Here is a 19,244-nt window from a genome sequence, read left to right on the forward strand (position 1 = left end):
CATGTATTTCTTTTTTTCTCTATTTATCAAATTTCATGTTGAAAGCTTTCCTCAAATATCTGGTGGTCATTGTTTTTTGTTGTTGTTGTTGTTGTTTTTGTTCACATGGAAGTAATGAGACAATAAAAAAACAATTGGGAGTTTCATATACATGACTAGTGAGCTAGCCATTTTGTTGGGGGAACTCCTAAGTGCAAAAATGTTAAATACTTTTCTCTTGGACCTCTCAATATCTTTAAAGAATACACTCCATTTTTTGGAGCTCATGAAAGATAAAATCTGACTTCAGGGCATTCTGTCCACCAGAGTGGGGAGGGCATGGGAGAATCAACTCTATAAAAAATAGGACTAATTTATTCTCCCCACTTGTGCCTCATATCTCACTCATTCTCTTTTTCAAACCTAGCATTTATGCAGTCAAGAATGACTCTTTCTCACTGTCTCACCCCTTTGTAAGTATTCTAAACCATGGCTTCTTCCACACTGCTTTATCAGTTACCACTCCTCCATCTGCTTTCCAGCATTCATCCAACCTTTATCCACTGATGGCCTCTTTCCCATTCTCTTTTCATCATTACAAAATTATATCTTTTTTATTCCTTTGCCACTTTGGGATGTACAGGCAATATACACATGTAATCTGTCTGCCATCTTTAACTTATTGAAATACATAAACTTGTTTTGATTACAGTCTGAGCTCTCACCATGCACTAAAGAATATCATACTCATTACTGCAATAGCATCCACCTGATTTAGTACTAAAAGCCCATTATACAGAATAATGAAACATTACAACCATAAACTTCCATATACTCCCTTCTTAAGCAGAATTTCCTTATATTTTCCAGCTTTGTTATAATATAACTGCCATATAACATGTGTAAGTTTAAGGTGTACAACATGATGATTTGATAGGCATATATATTGCAAAATGATGACTATTTTAAGGTTAGTTAACATATCCATTACTTTATATAGTTACCACCTCACATAGTTACTTTTATTTTTATGGTGAGAACTTTTAAGAGGTACTCTTAGCAACTTTCAAGTATACAAACAGAGTGTTAATTATAGTCACCATGTTACACATTACATCCTCAGGACTAATTCATCTTATAACTGGAAGTTTGTGCCCTTTGAACACTTTCATTCATTTTCCTCACTGGCCCACTCTGGCAACCACCAAGTTATGTTTATATGAGTTCATAGTTTGTTTAGATTCTACATATAAGTGATATCATACAGTATCTGTCTTTCTCTGATTTATTTCACTTAGTATAATGGCCTCAGGGCCTATATATATATATATATATATATATATATATATACATACATATATATATATGTATGTTTAGGGCCATTATATTTTTGCAGATGGCAGGATTCTCTTCTTTTTATGGCTGAACAGTATTCTATTTCATATGTAGATATAGTTATGCATTCATCTGTCAGCAGAGGTCATTTCCACAAGTTTATTATTGTAAATAATGCTTCAATAAACATGGGGGTGCAAGTGAATATAGTTATTTCTTTTCATTTGAAATATATACCCAGAAGTGGAATGGCTGAATCATATGGTAGGTGTATTTTTAATTTTTTGAGGAACTGCTGTAGTGTTTCTGTGGTGGCTGCACCAGTTTAGATTGCCACCAACAATGCAAGAGGGTTTCCTTTTCTCCACATCCTCATTAGCACTTTTTTCTTGTCTTTTTGATAATAGCTGTTTGAACAGGTATGAGGTGATAGCTCATTGTCGTTTTGATTTGCATTTCCCTGATAATGAGTGCTTTGAGCACGTTTTCATGTACCTGTTGGTCATTTGTATATCTTCTGTGGAAAATGTCTATTCCAGCCCTTTGCCCATTTTTGATTGGATTACTCGTTTGTTTTTTCCAACGAGTTGTGTGAGTTCCATATATATTCTGGATATTAACCCTTTGTCAGATACATGGTTTGAAAAATATTTTCTCCTATCCTGTAGGTTGCCCTTTCATTCTGTTGGCCATTTCTTTTTCTGTGCAGAAGCTTTTTAGTTTGATGCAGTCCCATTTGTTCATTTCTGCTTTTATTTTATTGTTTGTGCACTTTGTGTCATACCCAAAAAGTCTTTGCCAAGACCAATGTCAAAGAGCTTTTTCTCTATGTTTCCTTCGAGGAGTTTTCAGATTTTACATATAAGTGTTTAGCCCATTTCAAGTTAATTTTGTGAATGGTGTATGAAAACGGTCCAGTTTTATTCTTTGGCATGTGAATTTCATTCTCCCAACACAATTTATTGAAGAGAGTATCTTTTCTCCATTGAGTATTTTACCTCCCATGTCAAATATAAGTTGACCACATATGTATGAGTTTATTTCTTTTTTTTTCTGGTATGGGTTTATTTCTAGCCTCTTGATTATGTTCCATTGGTCTATGTGCCTGCTTTTATGCCAGTACCAATTAATTACTATAGCTTCGTAATATAGTTTGAAATCAGGAAGAGTGATCCATCCAGCTTTGTTCTTCTTTCTCAAGACTGCTTGGTCTATTCATGGTATTTTGTGGTTCTATATTAATTGGAGGATTTTGGCTATTTTTGCTATTATTTTTTTGCTTAAAAAAATAAGCAGATTTTCTATGTATAGACCAAGGTATCTGATAAAGTTTTGGTAAAGTCAGTTCATCAGGCATCTACTTGTCTTTTCCCCCAGGGCAGTGGTTCTTAACCTGAGGAGCTTGTTAAAAATACATATTCTCAGGGTATCTGGGTGGCTCCATCAGATAAGCATCTGACTCTTGGTTTCAACTCAGGTCATGATCTTGGGGTCATAAGATTGAGCCCTAAATTGGGCTCCCCACTCAGTAGGAAGTCTGCTTACCCTCCCCCTCGCCTTTTGCCCCTCCCCCTGTTCATGCATTCTCACTCTCTTTAAAGTAAATAAATAAATAAATAAATAAATATTTTAGAAAAATGCATATTCTCAGTTCTTAGCCCTGCAGAACATCTGGGATAGCGCCAACATTCTGTATTTTGAAAGAGCTCCGTAGGTAATAAAGCACAGACCTGGTTAAGAACACTGACCACTGAAGGGTTAGCAACAGCAAGGTGGAGCCACTCCCATTATCATTCCTCCTCATTTAAACCCCTATTATTGCTGACTCTCAGATTACAGGAGAGGCTTTAAGGTGAGTATTTTCAGAGAATATTTGCTGCATGGCTACCTCAATAAAAACCCATCAGGCAATTAATACAAAATTGACAGATTTAATCTGTGCTGAGTAAATTTACTTGTCCAAGGTCATCAACATGAGCAATGAAGATAGGAGCAGTACTTGGGCCAATCACCATCCATAGTCCAAGCCAGATGGTATTATCCCTTCTAAGTGTCTAAATATGTAATAGGAAGGTAAGAAATTATATTATCACTATGCTAGAGCTTAGCTACCAGCAAAAAACAAACAAACAAACAAAAAAACCAATAAAACAAACAAACAAAAAACCCCCACAATAACCATCTTTCTGTAAGAATGAAATAAGCAAACTCTGAATTTAAGCAATATATACTAGGTTTTATTGGGTGGAAGTGTTATTTTTAAAAGGGAGAACTAGGGTTCTAATCAAGACAATCTGACATTATTGATTCACTGTCTTTTTAAGGCCTTCAAGCCCTTTGGGAACTTTGACATTTTCACCCCCAGGGGAATCAAGAGTGAACTAGACAGAGCTGCTGACTTGCAAATACTAAGAAGGAGATTGTAGACAGCTTCAGTACAGGGCAGGAGTATGATACATGGGTTTAGAGCTAAGGGCATGGGTTTAAAGTCAGACACAGCTGGGCTAAGAGATTAGGCTCCATCATTTACCAGCTGTGTGACCTGGAGCAAACTGTTTAACCTCTGCAAGACTCATTACTCCTAGGGTACCTGGGTGGCTCAGTGGTTGAGCATCTGCGTTCGGCTAAGGGCATGATCCCGAGGTCCTGGGATTGAGTCCTGAATTGGGCTCCCTGTAGGGAGCCTGCTTCTCCCTCTGCCCTTCTCTCTGTCTCTAATAAATAAATAAAATCCCTATAAAAAGACTCATTATTCCCTTCTGTAGTTTCTAAAGCAAACCAAACTCTGTCAAGCTTTGGTGTCTCTATATGGGCAGCTCCCTCTGCTTTGAATACCACTCACCTCCTTTTACCCTAACTCCTACTCATCCTTCAGGTCCCAAATCAACATCGCTGCTTTCTGGAAGTCCCAGTTCCCCAGTCAGAGTTATGCAATGCTCTTCTGTGTCTCCTCTCCAAGTGCACTAAACACAACTTCCATTATAATAAATGTATGGTAAGTAGTAGTTTTTAAGAATTTGTTTCTTCCTCACAGCAAGAACCAGCAAACTAGGGCCCATGTGCTAACTCTGACCCATGACCACTTTTTGTATAGCCCTCAAGAATGGTTTTGGCATTTTTACAGAATTGGTTCAAAAAAAAAAAAGGAATATGCAATAGAGACCTTACATGTCCCACAAAGCCTAAAATACTCACTATCTAGTTCTTTACAGAAAAAGTTTGCTTACCCTTGCCATAGACAATTAGCAATTTGAAGGTGAGGACTGATTTTCATTTCACTGTGTCTCCTACTCCTAACCCAATGCCTGCCACATAACAGGCATTCAGATGTTTGTCAAATTAAAGAATGAATTAACTAGTCTAACCAATATTTTTTAAAGTATAATTTATGATAGGATCAAAATACAGCTTTATTTTGTTTTGAATGTGCAAAGAAAACGTACTCCATTGGGGTACATTTTTTTCTGACTGTGGATAGGAATTTGGACAGACCACATGACTTTTCTGTTCATTTCTTCAAGAATCAATAATCATCAGATCACTCAAAGTCACAAAACATGAACTTGGTTCAGTAATCAGAGCATATTCAGTCCAAGATATTAATGAAATTCTTCGGGCTTACTCAGAGATAAGGTCCCTCTCCCACTCCATGCTAAGGCCTTTGGAGAAGGAAGGGGTGATAGGTTTTCTTCTTTTTCTCTCCACTTCCAACTCCTATTTGGACCCTCACCAGGACAGAGCAGGACTAGAAAAGCAAGTAAAGGGATTAGTCAAATCTTCCTTGGTAGAATGAATGGCTTCCCACTTTCTGGGTCTCTGGCTCTTCTTTGGGTTCTTTAAAGGCCCCCATCATTGGGGACCCCTCTGGCACAATTTGGGAGACTTGGGTTGATGCATTTATATTCGGGTTGGCAGTTTACAACTCTCTCCTCAGCCCCTAAGAAACCGACAGCTATCTCCAGCTATTTTGTGCTGGGGTCTCTCCATCCCTCTAGGTGGTTCTATTAGACAGGGTCCAGGGTGACCCCACCTTGGCTCTCTCTCTTTCTTGCATGGCCCCCATTTAATTCCCAGGAAACATTCAAACGTCCCTTGCCCTGACAAAACCTGGGAATGCCAGCCAATCCCAACATAGTCAACCCTGTCCTCCTGCCAAGGGCCATATTAGCTTTCTCAGAATGGAGAACAGCCCCAATCCTCTGCCTCTACTGCAGGGAACAAATGTCAAGCTCTCTGCATGTTCTAGTGAAACACCCTCTTGCTAGGGTTGAAATGAAGGAGGTAACATATCCCCCCTACTGCAGCACTGCTGTGGAAGGTGGCATGGAATCTAAGCCTGGCAAAAAATCTCTCTAAAGAAATGTTTTCACAAGTTTTCCTTCCCACTCCCCTCCCCAGTCTGACTTCCTTTTATTTCTTGGACTCTGTTCTGGAGCATTTCCTTTATAAATTCTGTATATGATGATCTGACTTCGGAATTTCCCATCCGTTGCAGGGGCAATTGATGGAAACTTGACTCCCTGGAAACTTGACTTTTAATAATATCATGTTACCTAGGGCTTATTTTGTTTTAATTAGGTAAGAAAAATTAGACTCCCCCTGGCAAAACCTTGTATTCAAGTAGCCTTATTCTCTTCTGACATCTAAAAATTTGAGATGGCAATATTAACTTTTACTGAGCATCATGTAGTGTATGCTTCAGAGGCATTTTCTCATATCACCCTTGTGATGATAGTCTTTCCCACTTTTTCAGATGAGAAAACTTAGTCTCAAAGAAGCTTTCTTTCTTAAGGTAGCCTGGAAAATATAGATCAAAGTCAAGGCTGAAACCCAGGTCTATCTGACCTCAAAATCCATGGTGTGTTTGTTACACTGTAACCTTCAATGTTTTCCACCAAAATATCCCAAATGTCAGAATAGAGTGAACATATATTTCTGCAGAAGACTGGGTAGCCGGCAGAGGTCCTGCCATGAGTACAAATTTTAAGTCTCACGCTTGATTGTAAAAATTCATACAAAATTTGCATTTTATTCTACAATATGTGTTTATTGTCATAGAAACTATATCAAAAAGTATCGCTCAAAAAAAAAAAGTATCGCTCAAATTACCTAGCCCCTCCCTACCTAGCCCCTCCCTACCTGAATTTTCAAGTAAAACTAATCCTATAGAAGAATGCATTATGTTTACTCTGTAGTTTCATGAGCCTTGAGCATACCACTCCAATTTGAGCAACCCCAGCTTATTCCAGAAGGTATTAAACTATGCCAGTAAAGTGTTAAGGATTTGAAGGAGAGCCTCCATCCATTGTAACCCCTAGAATGAGGAAAATATAGAAGATGCAAAGCTTGTTAAGAAGAATTGGGGGATAGAGGGAAGAGCACTACAGTCATTTATTAAAGATTGGCATTACATGGTTATTATTATATACTACCATTATTATACTATTATTATCATCATATACTATTATTTATCAATTCCGTAATAAAAATTGCTTGTGACCATGAGTTGTTGAATGAATGATGGACTAGTGATGTTATAATGTTGGAAAAGCAACGTGACGCCATCCAGCTGTTCTTAACCTGCCGGCCACAGAGCATGGCAATTCTACACCTGTTTTTGAAGGAGGGGAAGATCCACAGCTTTTATTAGGTTCTCAAAGGAATCCAAGACCCATAAAAGATTAAGAACCACTGCTCCGGAGAAAAGAGCAGAGAACTGGGGGCTCGAGCTGCCTTGTTTTCAAACACTTGCTCCAAGCTTACTAAATTGCATGAGATCCTTCCTCCTTGAGGCTAGTTTCCTAATTTGTACAATGAGGATAAGAATATCCATGTCATAGGGTCGTTGTGAGGGTTAAATGAAGTTCTCTATATTGATCATTTGAACAGAATAGGAACTCAAGAAATGTCAATCCCCTTCCTCCTGCCACACATAACAATATATATAACACAGTAGGGGCGTTGAAAGTACAGGTGGACATGCCATTTATAATGGAACATGTACCCTGGATACATACACTTTATTCAAAGACATTCTGCCTCATGCTTAGACTCCCCCAGTCAGAAACTCAGACCTAGATTTCAAAACTGATGTTAAATTTCCACAAAAAAATTAAAAATAAAGGTATTCAGTTGGTGGAAAAAAAGTTTCCCAAACCTGGGAACACATAATATGCATCCATTCTGTTTGTGAAGGTGAAATAATTTAAATACCACTGCATGCTGGCATGCATATATTACTCTAAGACCTCTTAATTTGAGCAATCGGATCCTCTTAAATGACACATGAAGCAGCATTTACAAAGACAGGGAGTCTTCGCTAATCCTACAGCTGCATGAGGGAGCCTCGAAGGGGTTAAAGTGGAGGCTTATACAAACTTTGCTTCTCAGCTTCTCTCTTATCTCCTCCCTCTTGGGCTGCACACCGCTAAGGCAGAGCTGAGCTGAATCACTACCTTTCCTGCATACTCTGTTGCCTGCGAAAGAGGACCTGGGGACTTAAGTGTTCAGACCGCTTGCATTCAAGTGTTCCAGATGGTATATGCACATCCAAACAGGCACTCCTCTTGGCTCTTTGGAGTTTTTAAGGAGCAGGCATCTGAAACTGCCCTCTGAAGCTGTAAGTGGCAACTAGCATTTTAAGTAACTAATACAAGGTGCCTTTCCAGATTTGCGCTGGAAAGGTCTGACTCTTTAGGAGGATGAAAGAGAAAGCATTCTTTGCGCGAATGTAGTCCTGCTTCTCTGGCAAAATGAGGCTTTCATTCTATTTTTCCAGATATGCCAGAGATGTTCCTGAACAAGTTGGCTGACGGTGCAAGCTTCAAAAGGGATACTTAAATGGCCAGCCCCATTCATCCCATAAGCCAGGAAAGGTAAGAGAGATTTGGAAATATTATGATGTTATTCACGGTGAAATGAGCGGTATTATCTTATTTATCGGCAGGTGTGACAAATAGGCACCATCTGCAGCAGAAGATACAGCAGCTCCCACTTGAGAAAGCTTATTACTTAATGGCTCTAGCCGTTGAAGAAGCACTTGCTGCTGGAATTGTTTTTTCGTGGGGCTGATGTGAAACTAGATACTCTAACAGTTTCTACCTCCCTTAGTTTTCTCGCCCCCACACTGAGCAGATAAATACAAACAGAAAGCCTGCCTTCACTCCTGCAAGCTGTTGCAATGGATAATTCTGGCTCTATCCTCTGAATTATTCCACTGATCGTTATCCTTACCTATCTGGTGGAATTGCGAGTGTCGTGCAGAAAAATGCAAAATTACCAGTGCATTGTTTTCAGAACATTATGTTAAATAAAAAAGCAAAAGTAACTCCTTGAGGACCAACACAGAGATTGGGGTACATTTCTCTGTATATCCTGAGCACTCAGCAGAGTGCCTGGTAGTTGGTGGGCACTCAAAGATTTGCTGAATAAATACCGATCTGATTTGGGTGGTCCAGGCAGAACTTTGTTGCTCTTAGTAGGAACAAGTTTCGCCCAAGGGTTTCCTTTCAGGATTGATGGATGGAGAAAGCTCCACATTCCTTTCATGATCTGGGTGGGTACATTATTATTTTACCTCTGTGAGGTTACATATGCTGTGCTGATGTCGAACATTACCGAAGACCTGGCATTTTGACGTTCATGCCAAAACACAACAATTTTTCTTTAATTACCAAGAGTTTTATTTACCAGGTTAGTGACAAAACATGCCATCAGAAAACCAAAGATGCCCTCACATCGCTTGTGAGTATTTTGATTTACATTAAAAGTGAAGAAAACCAGATGTTCAGGCTGATAGTGGAAATTGGACCATTATTAAATTAATCACTTTCCGTGGTTTCCCCAAACTTCCCTCCACCTCTCTCTTTCTTCTCCCTCCTTTCCCAGTGTTTTCCTGTGTCCCTATCTTTCTCTGCTTTTTATTCACCCATTCTCTCCCACCTCTTATTACACATCCCTCATCATCTTACTCCTCACATTTCCTTCCTTCCTCCCACTTTCTATCTCCCCTGTTTTTCCCTCTAATTCTTTACTCTTTTTCCTAGCCTCCACTCTCCTCCTTATCCCTCAACAGCTTCCCATCACTTTTACAAAGACTGGAGACTGATTATTATTTTATGAGCTGCCCAGAAAGGACTGCAGGCTACTAAAATTGTGTCAGGGTCTTTCCATGAAAATCAGATTCTTCAGAATCAATAGAATTTCAATTTTGTTTGAAATTGCATGGTGTTTTTTCTGCCCAAATGTTGCAGAGCTTTTCACAGAGCAATCACATTATCTGTGCAACCCATTAATTAGTTAGCAATGAGAGCTGTGGCAATCCTCTTTGGAAAGCTGTTATGAGAAGTTGTCACAGATACAGGACCAGAGTAACAAAGAGGATTCCCCAATACCTAACTCTTCATTTACTCATTTCAAAGCCCTTAATGGATTTCAGAAATAACATCAGTAGACATCTCTGAATTCACAGGGGTGTTTGGTCTCCTGCAGACTATAGAGGTTCTAAGAAATATGTGATTAGTTTTCCAAACCCTCAGACAGAACGTGTAAAGAAATTGACAACTGTACATGAGGTCACTGTTGTCTACAACTTCTCTAAGCTTCACAGAACTCTAATAAATATTTAATAAGTATTGAGAACTGAGGAAGATTCAGGGTCGATTGTGTAGGAGGCAGACAATGTACTATCAATTGTCACTGAAAAGCATCTATAGACACAATGAAACTTCCTAAAATTTAAGGCTGTAAACCCATCCAATGTAGTTTGTCCTTCAAGAGCAAAGTTTCTAACAAAGTGATTACTCCTTAGTTCCAGATTATAATCAGGAATCTAGTTTCCTTTGCACAGTAAGAGATGGGGAAGAGGAATAAAAAGAAAAAGGAGTTTCAGGCTCTTCCCCAAGGAATATTAGCAATTGGAACAGAAATAAGACTATGCTTCTCTTCAAATTGTCACTGCCAGGTGCATTTCTTCATATCCATGCCTTTATTCAACAATTACCCAACGGCTACTGTGGGCAAGGTTAAGGGATAGAATGTTGAGAAGAGATCCTCAAGGGTTTATAAATTACCACTTGAGGGAAAATGCATGAAATACATATTTATAATATTAGGCAAATGTAACTTCTCTGGGAATGTTACAGAGCATGTAGGAATTAGGACTTGGATGGGAAATTAAGTTCAGTTTCATGAGCCGAGCCTCAAAGAATGATAGCATTTCCCCAAACAGAGGTATGTCAAGAGGAAAGGAACTGGTCAAATAAAAATATGGAGGCCAGGAACTGGTGACAGTGAACATTCCAGCTTGCTGGGAATGGAGGGTAGTGGAAGGATATAGATCAGCCAGGACCAGAGCATTGCCAGCCTTGAATGCCAAGCTAAGGAGAATGAAGAGAAGTCCACAGGCAATATGTTGGCCTGCAAATTTTGACTCCATTTTTCATCCTATTTGAATAGTTGTAAAGAAATCATATGGTAATAGACCATAAAGTAAAAAGAGCAAGTCGAAGATGACATATAGCTTGACACTTTTTTATGAAGTTAAAAATGAATAAAACTAAACAACATATTGTTCAGGCATAGGTGTGTGTGTGTGCACATGCACCTATAAATAAAAGCAAGGTAATTATTAAAAAATTTGGAGTATTGATTATTTTGGGGGAGCCGTAGGTAGTAGGGCGAGATGGGGAGGAGCATAGGTAGATGTCCATCTAAGTGATTAATTGTTCTCAATCTTAAAGTTGGTGGGTGTTTGTTCACAGATGTTTGTCCGTGCATGTTAATTTTTTTCCATGAGTGCTATTAAGTAAACAAATAAAAGGGACCATGGATGCACCCATGATGACAATATCCCATAACCCAAGGAGTATGACTTATCCAAATATGTGCATGTGAGGCCCATAGTAGACTAAAAAGATACTCTAATGGTAAAGAGGCGTCTCCCACTTGGCTTGCACCAGCAGTGAGTGTTTATTTTCCTTCACCTCTCTACTGGAGGGCAAGTGAAGAAGTGCTGCCTCTGTGGGGGCTGCCTGAGACTATCAGAGTTCTGAATCTGAAGAGCCCTATTGTATCTGTAGAGTGGTGTTGCTCAGGCCTAGCTGCATATCAAAATCATCTGTGGAGCTTTAAGATTACAGATGTTCATGCCCCACTCAGACCTACTGAATCGAAGCGTCTGGTGGAAGGACCCGGGTACATAGATTTTCAGACAGCTTCATAACTGATCCTGAAGGCAGCAGGGACTAGAAACCATTCCTTGCAGAGCGTGCTTAGAAATTCGAAGTGGCTAACTTGTCACACAAATGTAGATATCGGGGTCCTATCCCTAGAGATTCTGATCTAAAAAACAAGGGACAGGACTTTGAAATCTGCATTTGTTTGTTTTTTTTTATTAAAGATTTTATTTATTTCTTCATGAGAGACACACAGAGAGAGAGAGAGAGAGGCAGAGACATAAGCAGAGGGAGAAGCAGGATCCCTGCGGGAAGCCTGATGTGGGACTCAATCCCAGGACCCTGGGACCATGACTTGAGCCAAAGGCAGATGCTCAACCACTGAGCCACCCAGGCGTCCCTGAAATCTGTATTTGTAATAAGCATCTCTAGGTGATTCTGATGAAGGGACTTCCTGGGACCAGGTTGAAAACCATTGCCCCAAAGGTTCCAAAACACTAGGGACTCTGGGTGATTATTCTGTATATTCGTTTCCTAGGGCTGCCGTAAACAAAGTACCACATACCGGGTGGCTTAAAATAACAGAAGTTTATTCTCTTAGGTCTGGAGGCTAGAAATCTGAAATCAAGGCTTCAGCAGGGCCATGTTCTCTCTGCAGTCTGTAGGGTAAAATCCTTCCTTGCCTCCTCTGACTTCTGGTGTTTGCTGGTGATCCTTGACATTCCTCGGCTTGTAGCTGGATCACTCCAATCTCTGTCTCTGTCATCCCTTTGATAAGGATACCACTCATATTGGATGAGGACTAACCTAATGACCTCATTTTAACTTGATTACATCTGCAAAGATTTTATTTCAAAGTGAGGTCACATTCACAGGTAGAAGGTGTTAGGACTTCAATATATGTTTTGGAGAGATACAATTCAACCCATAATGCTGTTTTAAATATTTTTTTAAAAGATTTATTTATTTATTTATTCATGATAGAAAGAATGAGAGAGAGAGAGAGAGAGGCAGAGATACACAGGTAGAGGGAGAAGCAGGCTCCATGCCGGGAGCCTGATGCGGGACTCGATCCTGGGACTCCAGGACCGCGCCCTGGGCCAAAGGCAGGTGCCAAACCACTGAGCCATAACTGACTTTAAAACAGGGATCCCGGGATCCCTGGGTGGCGCAGCGGTTTGGCGCCTGCCTTTGGCCCAGGGCGCGATCCTGGAGACCCGGGATCGAATCCCACGTCGGGCTCCCGGTGCATGGAGCCTGCTTCTCCCTCTGCCTGTGTCTCAGCCTCTCTCCTCTCTCTGTGTGACTATCATAAATAAATAAAAAAAAAATTAAAAAAAAAATAAAACAGGGATCCCCTGTTTTAAATATTTTTTAAGTAGGGCCCCAAACCCCCAATAAGGCTTATTAGCTATGTTCTTTGGCTGGGATATCTAGAGAGAAAGACCTACAGTTACCTTTCAGAGCTCTGTGTACAAAGAACCACTTGAAAAGCTTGGACTTAGGATGCATATTCCTGGGCCTTGATCCAAGATACTAGAATTCAGGAGGTCCAAAGTAGGGCCTAGGAATCTACATTTCAAATGACATAGGGGGTCCATGCATCATGTCCTTGAGAAAACCTGGTTTTAGGAGAACAAGCAATGTCAAGAACCAAGTGGTTTGGGGAGGAGGAGCTCCCAAGAACAGACCCTGAAATCTGCATTTGTAACAAGCTGCTCTGATAAACCATTGCCTTTGTGAGATGGTGTTTCGAGGGAACTAAAGGATATCTACTGTGATTGTCTTTTCTACTTAGTGAATCAGAAATCAAAATAAATGTACCTTTAAGTTTTGGAAAAATGTCTCCTAGACCATCCCTCCAAAGACAGTAAAAAGATAGCCTGTCTCTTTGCCCTTGTTTCTTGTGAACCAGGTGGCTCTACATGGGCAGTAGAGCAGTAGATAGGTAGACTAAGAATCATGCAGATTACAGAAAGTACAGAAAGTATAGTAATGTGGATGAGTGAATATAAACTTTAAGTGCTCCAGGGCTGGGGGCAAGATTCCAGGTTATTGGAAGAATAATGTGATCATTGGAGCTATTTCTCTTAACTTTCCTCAGGTATGTTAAACATTGGAGCTATTTCTCTTAACTTTCCTCAGGTATGTTAAACATTGGAGCTATTTCTATTAACTTTCCTCAGGTATGTTAAACAAGAGACAGAACTAGGCTACATTGTCACACCTCTGCTACTATTGCACATAGAAGTTTGACAGGTGATGGAGGCTTATATTGTTTATTTTAGTCACCAATATTCAAAATTCATGTTCAGAATGACAAGCTAAATCATTTTGTAAGATGCCAACAGTAAATAGTTGACCCTATTCACACACTGGAATGTTTTTGCCAATAAAGACAAGGTTTCTGTCTTTATTGCAAGATACAGTTATTTGCTCAGAGCAGAGTACCTTCTTAATTCCTTTCAATCTACAAATACTGGGGTGGGGAGTATATTCTCCCTCCACAGACCTAAATGAGAAAGAAAAACACAAAAATAAAATTAGGGAAAGGCTGCATTCTTAAAAATTCTATGATTTGTTAAAGTGACCCATGGCACTGGGACCTGGAATTTGAAAAATGAGTCCTTAGATTTAGGTCTTCCTTATTTTATTGTTTCTAAGTAGGCTCCAAGCCCAACATGGGGCTTGAACTCACAACCCTGAGATCAACAGTCACATGCTCTATCAACTGAGCCAGCCAGGCACCCCTAGGTCTTCTTTATTTAAGCACTAAGATCTCCTGGGTAAGTCAGAGCAGTGTTTCTCATCCTGGCCACACTTGAGAGTCACTTGGGAGCTTTTAAAAATACCAGGGTTAAAAAAAAATACCAGGGTTTGGACCCCACCCTAGACCAATAAAATCCAACTCTCTAGAGTGGTTTCCAGGCCCCTACTGTGGAGACTATGATTTAGAAAGTCTACTGCAGGACCCTTGATCTATATTTTATGAAGTACCTTGGGTAAATCTTATGACCAATTAGTCTGGAAAACTAATCTAGCTTAGTTCTTAGTTGCTGTTCAGTGATCTGAATTTTTCTTTTCTTTAATAGCCATTTACCACATAGAAAAAAGCATTCAGGATATCATTTTATATTATTTTTTTAATATTTATTTATTTATTATTTATGATAGACATAGAGAGAGAGAGAGGCAGAGACACAGGAGGAGGGAGAAGCAGGCTCCAAGCCAGGAGCCCGACACGGGACTCGATCCCGGGACTCCAGGATCACGCCCTGGGCCAAAGGCAGGCACTAAACCACTGAGCCACCCAGGGATCCCCCAGGATATCATTTTAAAACTAATTTGCCCTTAGCAAACATTTTGCAATATGTCAGTTAATTTGTATTTCAAAAGAAATTGCCATCTGTTTCTCTAAGATACCTGAATCTTCTATTTCTGTTTTTGATTTTCAGGAATATAAATCTGTTGAAGAATCTGAAGAGTCACATCTTCTGAGCCTAGACATACTGCTGTCAGCATCTCTGAGACTTCCTCCTTCTGAAAATTACCAGGTCTGACTTTGGCTCCAGCCTACGGCGAGGCACATCAACACACGTCCTCTAGACTTACAGCCCTCAAGCTGTGCCAGCTGGGCAGGAACCTTACCACCTCCATCCTTAGGGGAAATTCCGAGCAACACGAAGGGTGAAAACTCAGATATGCTGAGCCTGAAATGTACAAAAGTTTTTAGGAAGTCTCCTCACAGAAGAACCCAGTTAAATCCACATAATTAGCTCGCACACTTAGACGAGCTGTAGGTAGAACAGAGAGCCTTTTTCCCTATATCAAAACAGAGTAAAAAAGTCTGATTTAATACTCAGAGATTGTTGTTCCCATACCAGTATTATAAAACAGTTTCACCGTATTTGTTTTAATCAGTATAAGAGTAGAACTGTGGAACATAAGTTATCTATATATTATTTTTTTAATGATAAAGAGTTTCTGATAAAATCTATTTAGGACAGGGGTGCTGTGTTGGAGGACAGAGTGTGGCCATTGCCAAATTAGAACATTACCATTTTCTGGCTTGTGCACTACTGACTTTGTTCGGGTCGTGATTGCTTTGCATGAGATTGTTAGAATACTTCCAGTATATTTAGAGATAGTCTAAGTGACTGTGGAATGCCTCGAGGGCAATAGAAAGCAAACAGAATCAGGTACCATCTGATGTGTTGAGTGATGACGGAGGTGCATTTCAAGTACCATGGAAATCTCACTGGCCGGGCCCATTTCCCTACCCTGGCGACAGAGGTTGACAACACTTCGGATAAGTATTCCAACCTCTACATGTACGTGGGCTTATTCCTGAGCCTCCTGGCCATTCTCCTCATCCTGCTCTTCACGATGCTTCTTCGGCTTAAACATGTCATCTCACCCATCACTTCCGAGAGCACGGAAAGTGTTCCTCAATTCACAGATGTAGAGATGCAGAGTCGAATCCCCACTCCTTAAAGCCAGGATGAATATAAGCTTTCTTGGATCTCATTAAACCCTTGCATGTTGACGTCCAGGAAAGCTTATTTTGTTGCATGTGGCTTCCCATGTAAGGAATCAACAAGTTGTCTATTTAACAAGGTATTCATGATTTTTTTGTGTGTTCTTGATTCTGCTTGTGGGATATCTAAAAGGTTTAAGACTCATTCTTTGCCAGGAATAAAGGAAATGGCAGCTGGTTGGGAGGGCAGGTTTCCATAGTAACCAAAGAGAGCCTGGGCCTTGAGCAAACCTCAGACCACAGAAATTCATATGCAGCTATCGTAAAAAACATAGGATCCCTGGAAGCTTCAAGAACAAGAAAAATCTGCTTTTGAAGGGGCTGGTTGTTCAAAGAGGGTACCCCCAAGAAAAGGACAAGTCTTTTTTTTTTTTTTTTTTTTTTTTTTTTTTTTTGAAAAGGACAAGTCTTAATTTAGCACTTGGACTCCAAAGAATTGCCTCTGCTGATCTGAAGCTAAATCATGTCAAAGATTAATGGAAGGGACCACGAACCCTTTTCCAAAGGAGCAGTGATTTTATCATCTAAGGCCATTGGGTTTGTCCCAAACCAAAGATGAGATTTAAAAAAAAAAAAAAAAAAACTATTGCAGTTTAAAGAGCAAATTTGCAGAATGAAGTTTCTGGTCAACAAATTCATCTAGAGAGGGGGAAAAAGATAAAAAATGTGCATTTTATATCTGTTATTACTATTACTGGACTTTTAAAAATTCAGAATGGCAGATGTATTGCAAAAATCCAGAATGATGAGCTTCCCCCAAACCAAGGGAAAATTAAGTCAAAATGTGCTCATGACAATGAACCTTACATTATACGTGCAGCTTCTTTACCTTTTTCTTCCTCCCCGTCATGCTCCAGGATTGAGTTGAACATAAATATGAATCTTGTTTAAAGATGGCCCTGGCAGAAAAGGCACAACTATACTTTAAAGCATAAATGAAACGATCTTGGCATTCTGTCACTGTATGATTGTGGCTTTGGACAAATCATTCAAGTCTCTGGGTGCCAGGTTTTTCTTTCTGAAAAATGATCAGAGAGCTATTTAGTCACTGGGCTCCTTTTAGATCTGAGTGTGAGAAAAAGACAAAGGAGGAAAGGACTAAACACCACCCTCCTACAAATCCTTATTAAGATCAATGTCCTCAAATGTCACATTTGTCTTTCCCGGAAAATGTGTTTCCCTTCCTGATCCCTGCCAAAAGATGAAGTGTTTCACTTATTACCTAAAAGAGAAATATATTTTTAAAAATTCCATTCTCAGAAGGAAGCTTATATGCCAATAGTGGAGAAAGAATTGGAGTTTTTAAAAAATGAACGTTTCAAAAGGGAACCAAAGCAGATGAGAATTGTTTACAAATTAGAAATTTGAAGGCTGGTCATCTACTTGCCACCAAAGAACTAACACACATGTGTTCAATTCTACCTGCTTAAAATAATTCTATCTGCATCAAAAAAGAATTTGTTCTCTCTTGCACCTAAAAGGTGGCCATTAAATTTCACAGGATGCTCCCTCAGGAACTGCAGTGGTGGTGAGAGAGAAGTGGTATGGACGCCAGGTTAATGCCACCTCCACCAGACATGCAGCTCTCACTAGTCTGTTACCAATTTAGACTGTCCCCTTTACTCTGATCTAAATCTAGCTTGGTGGTGAAATTCCCAAAAGCTTTCTACTTTTATACACAGTCTTTTGCCAATACTCCTCTCTCCAAGGGGCTGCAAAGTATGAAATCCCCACATGCAGAGCTAAACTTAGCAGTAAGCCTGCCTCTGGTGCACCTGTTACAATAGCAGACCTCAAGATTTGTCAGCTGCATTCTGCGCCATTCAGAAGGGATCAGCAGGTAGGCTAAGCCTGGGATAGGGCATGTACTTCCCTTTTGGCATTACATTTTCCAAAACGCATAGTGACTCTTATATTATTACATTTGGTGTTTCAAGTTGTGTTTTCATTCAATGACCGGACTCTGTGCACCCTTCAAAATTTTAGTTCTTGGCAGCCTTACATGGACTTCATCACAGGCTGGCGGTGTATCCTACAACTTCTTAAGGACACACATATCCCCACACTCCAGGCTCTCCTGTTTGTGCTCACAGTATTTGAATGCACTTTACAGTTAAGAAGTCAGTGGCTGGATGCATGAAGGAACTGATTATACTTTCAACAGCAGTGAATGGCAAGATACTCAATGCTTTGTTGCCAGCGGTGATGAACAGACAGACTACAAATCTCTTCATGCCCACCTGACCTCCCCAACCCAAATTTCCAGAATTTTAAAACTGCTCTTTAATCACTGACTTGGAGGAAAGGTCCTGGTTTATGATTAGGTTACTTACCTAGAAAACAACCACCCTCTTTCATCACAACTGCCCCATGGGAGCCAGATCTTCACTGAGCATTAACCAAAACCCACAGCACAGCTGCACTAAAATAGTAGCATAACCCTCCCCCCTCACACACACATGCATAATTTCCAGTGATAACATAAATGGAGATGCATCTAAGCAGCTGTGTCATTATGGTGACCCACATGCTATTTAATCGTTAGGAAAACAGACGGAATGTTTTCATCATAGCAAACTTACTGTAAAGCCAAGAATGTTTCCATTTGTATTAAATTATATTCTGCCCCTCAATGTATTAATTAACATATATTACTGCTCAAAGAGGCAGCTAGGGCAATCAGTGGGCATAATTTGAATTTATCCATATATCCAAATGCTGAGTTGTCAATTCCTTCCCCCATCCCCATTCTCCAAAAGTTGCACAGTAGCCTAAATGCATATAAATAGGTTATTTATATGTAGATGTACTCTGTTTTAAGGTGAAAGAATGATTCTTCACTTTTTATTGTGCTGACCCATATGAAATTGCCATTTCTGTAGGTCAAAAGTGCTCAACTATCAGCAATTTCATGTAATTTAAGCTAAGAAAAAGGACTTACCACATGAATGTTCTAAATGGTAAACCCACCTAATATGTTTAAAAATAATTCAATTTCTAAAAATATACTTTGCATACACTTCAGAAACATGGGTTGTATAAGACAAGGTATATTGTAAAAGATTGATATATTATGTATGGGGCAGGAAATATTAAGGTTAATAAAGTAAGGATGGGTTCATCCAGCCTAACCTTTCCATCCATGCCAAATCTGAAGCTTTGGACTCATAACTGACTTGGACTGCTGCAGACCCCACCATACTTACTAAGTAGGTCAA

The 19,244-nt window shown here is 39.7% G+C and overlaps 1 protein-coding gene and 1 non-coding gene across 5 annotated transcripts; one reads left to right on the forward strand and one right to left on the reverse strand.

The window, feature by feature from the left end:
* The first annotated feature begins 3,052 nt into the window (after positions 1-3,052).
* Positions 3,053-16,624, forward strand: SERTM2 (serine rich and transmembrane domain containing 2). 4 transcript variants are annotated; one of them, XM_038586586.1, is made up of 5 exons: positions 3,053-3,166; positions 4,190-4,309; positions 8,093-8,189; positions 13,594-13,634; positions 14,945-16,624. In XM_038586586.1, the coding sequence occupies exon 5, from the start codon at positions 15,711-15,713 to the stop codon at positions 15,981-15,983; it is 273 nt and encodes a 90-aa protein (XP_038442514.1). In that variant the 5' UTR covers positions 3,053-3,166; positions 4,190-4,309; positions 8,093-8,189; positions 13,594-13,634; positions 14,945-15,710; the 3' UTR covers positions 15,984-16,624. The 4 variants fall into 4 exon arrangements, with proteins under 4 accessions (XP_038442514.1, XP_038442515.1, XP_038442517.1 ...); XM_038586587.1 differs by lacking the exon at positions 13,594-13,634; XM_038586589.1 differs by lacking the exons at positions 3,053-3,166; positions 4,190-4,309 and adding an exon at positions 7,766-7,933.
* On the reverse strand, positions 14,163-14,235 carry TRNAN-GUU. Its single transcript has one exon. It is a non-coding gene; the product is annotated as a tRNA-Asn (tRNA).
* Positions 16,625-19,244: the final 2,620 nt, after the last annotated feature.

The sequence above is a fragment of the Canis lupus genome, chromosome X (genome assembly GCF_011100685.1).
Source record: "Canis lupus familiaris isolate Mischka breed German Shepherd chromosome X, alternate assembly UU_Cfam_GSD_1.0, whole genome shotgun sequence".
Lineage (NCBI taxonomy): Eukaryota > Metazoa > Chordata > Mammalia > Carnivora > Canidae > Canis > Canis lupus.

Coding starts and splice junctions, on each gene's coding strand:
- SERTM2 (XM_038586586.1), top strand. CDS start 15,711: ATGACGGAGGTGCATTTCAAGTACCATGGAAATCTCACTGGCCGGGCC.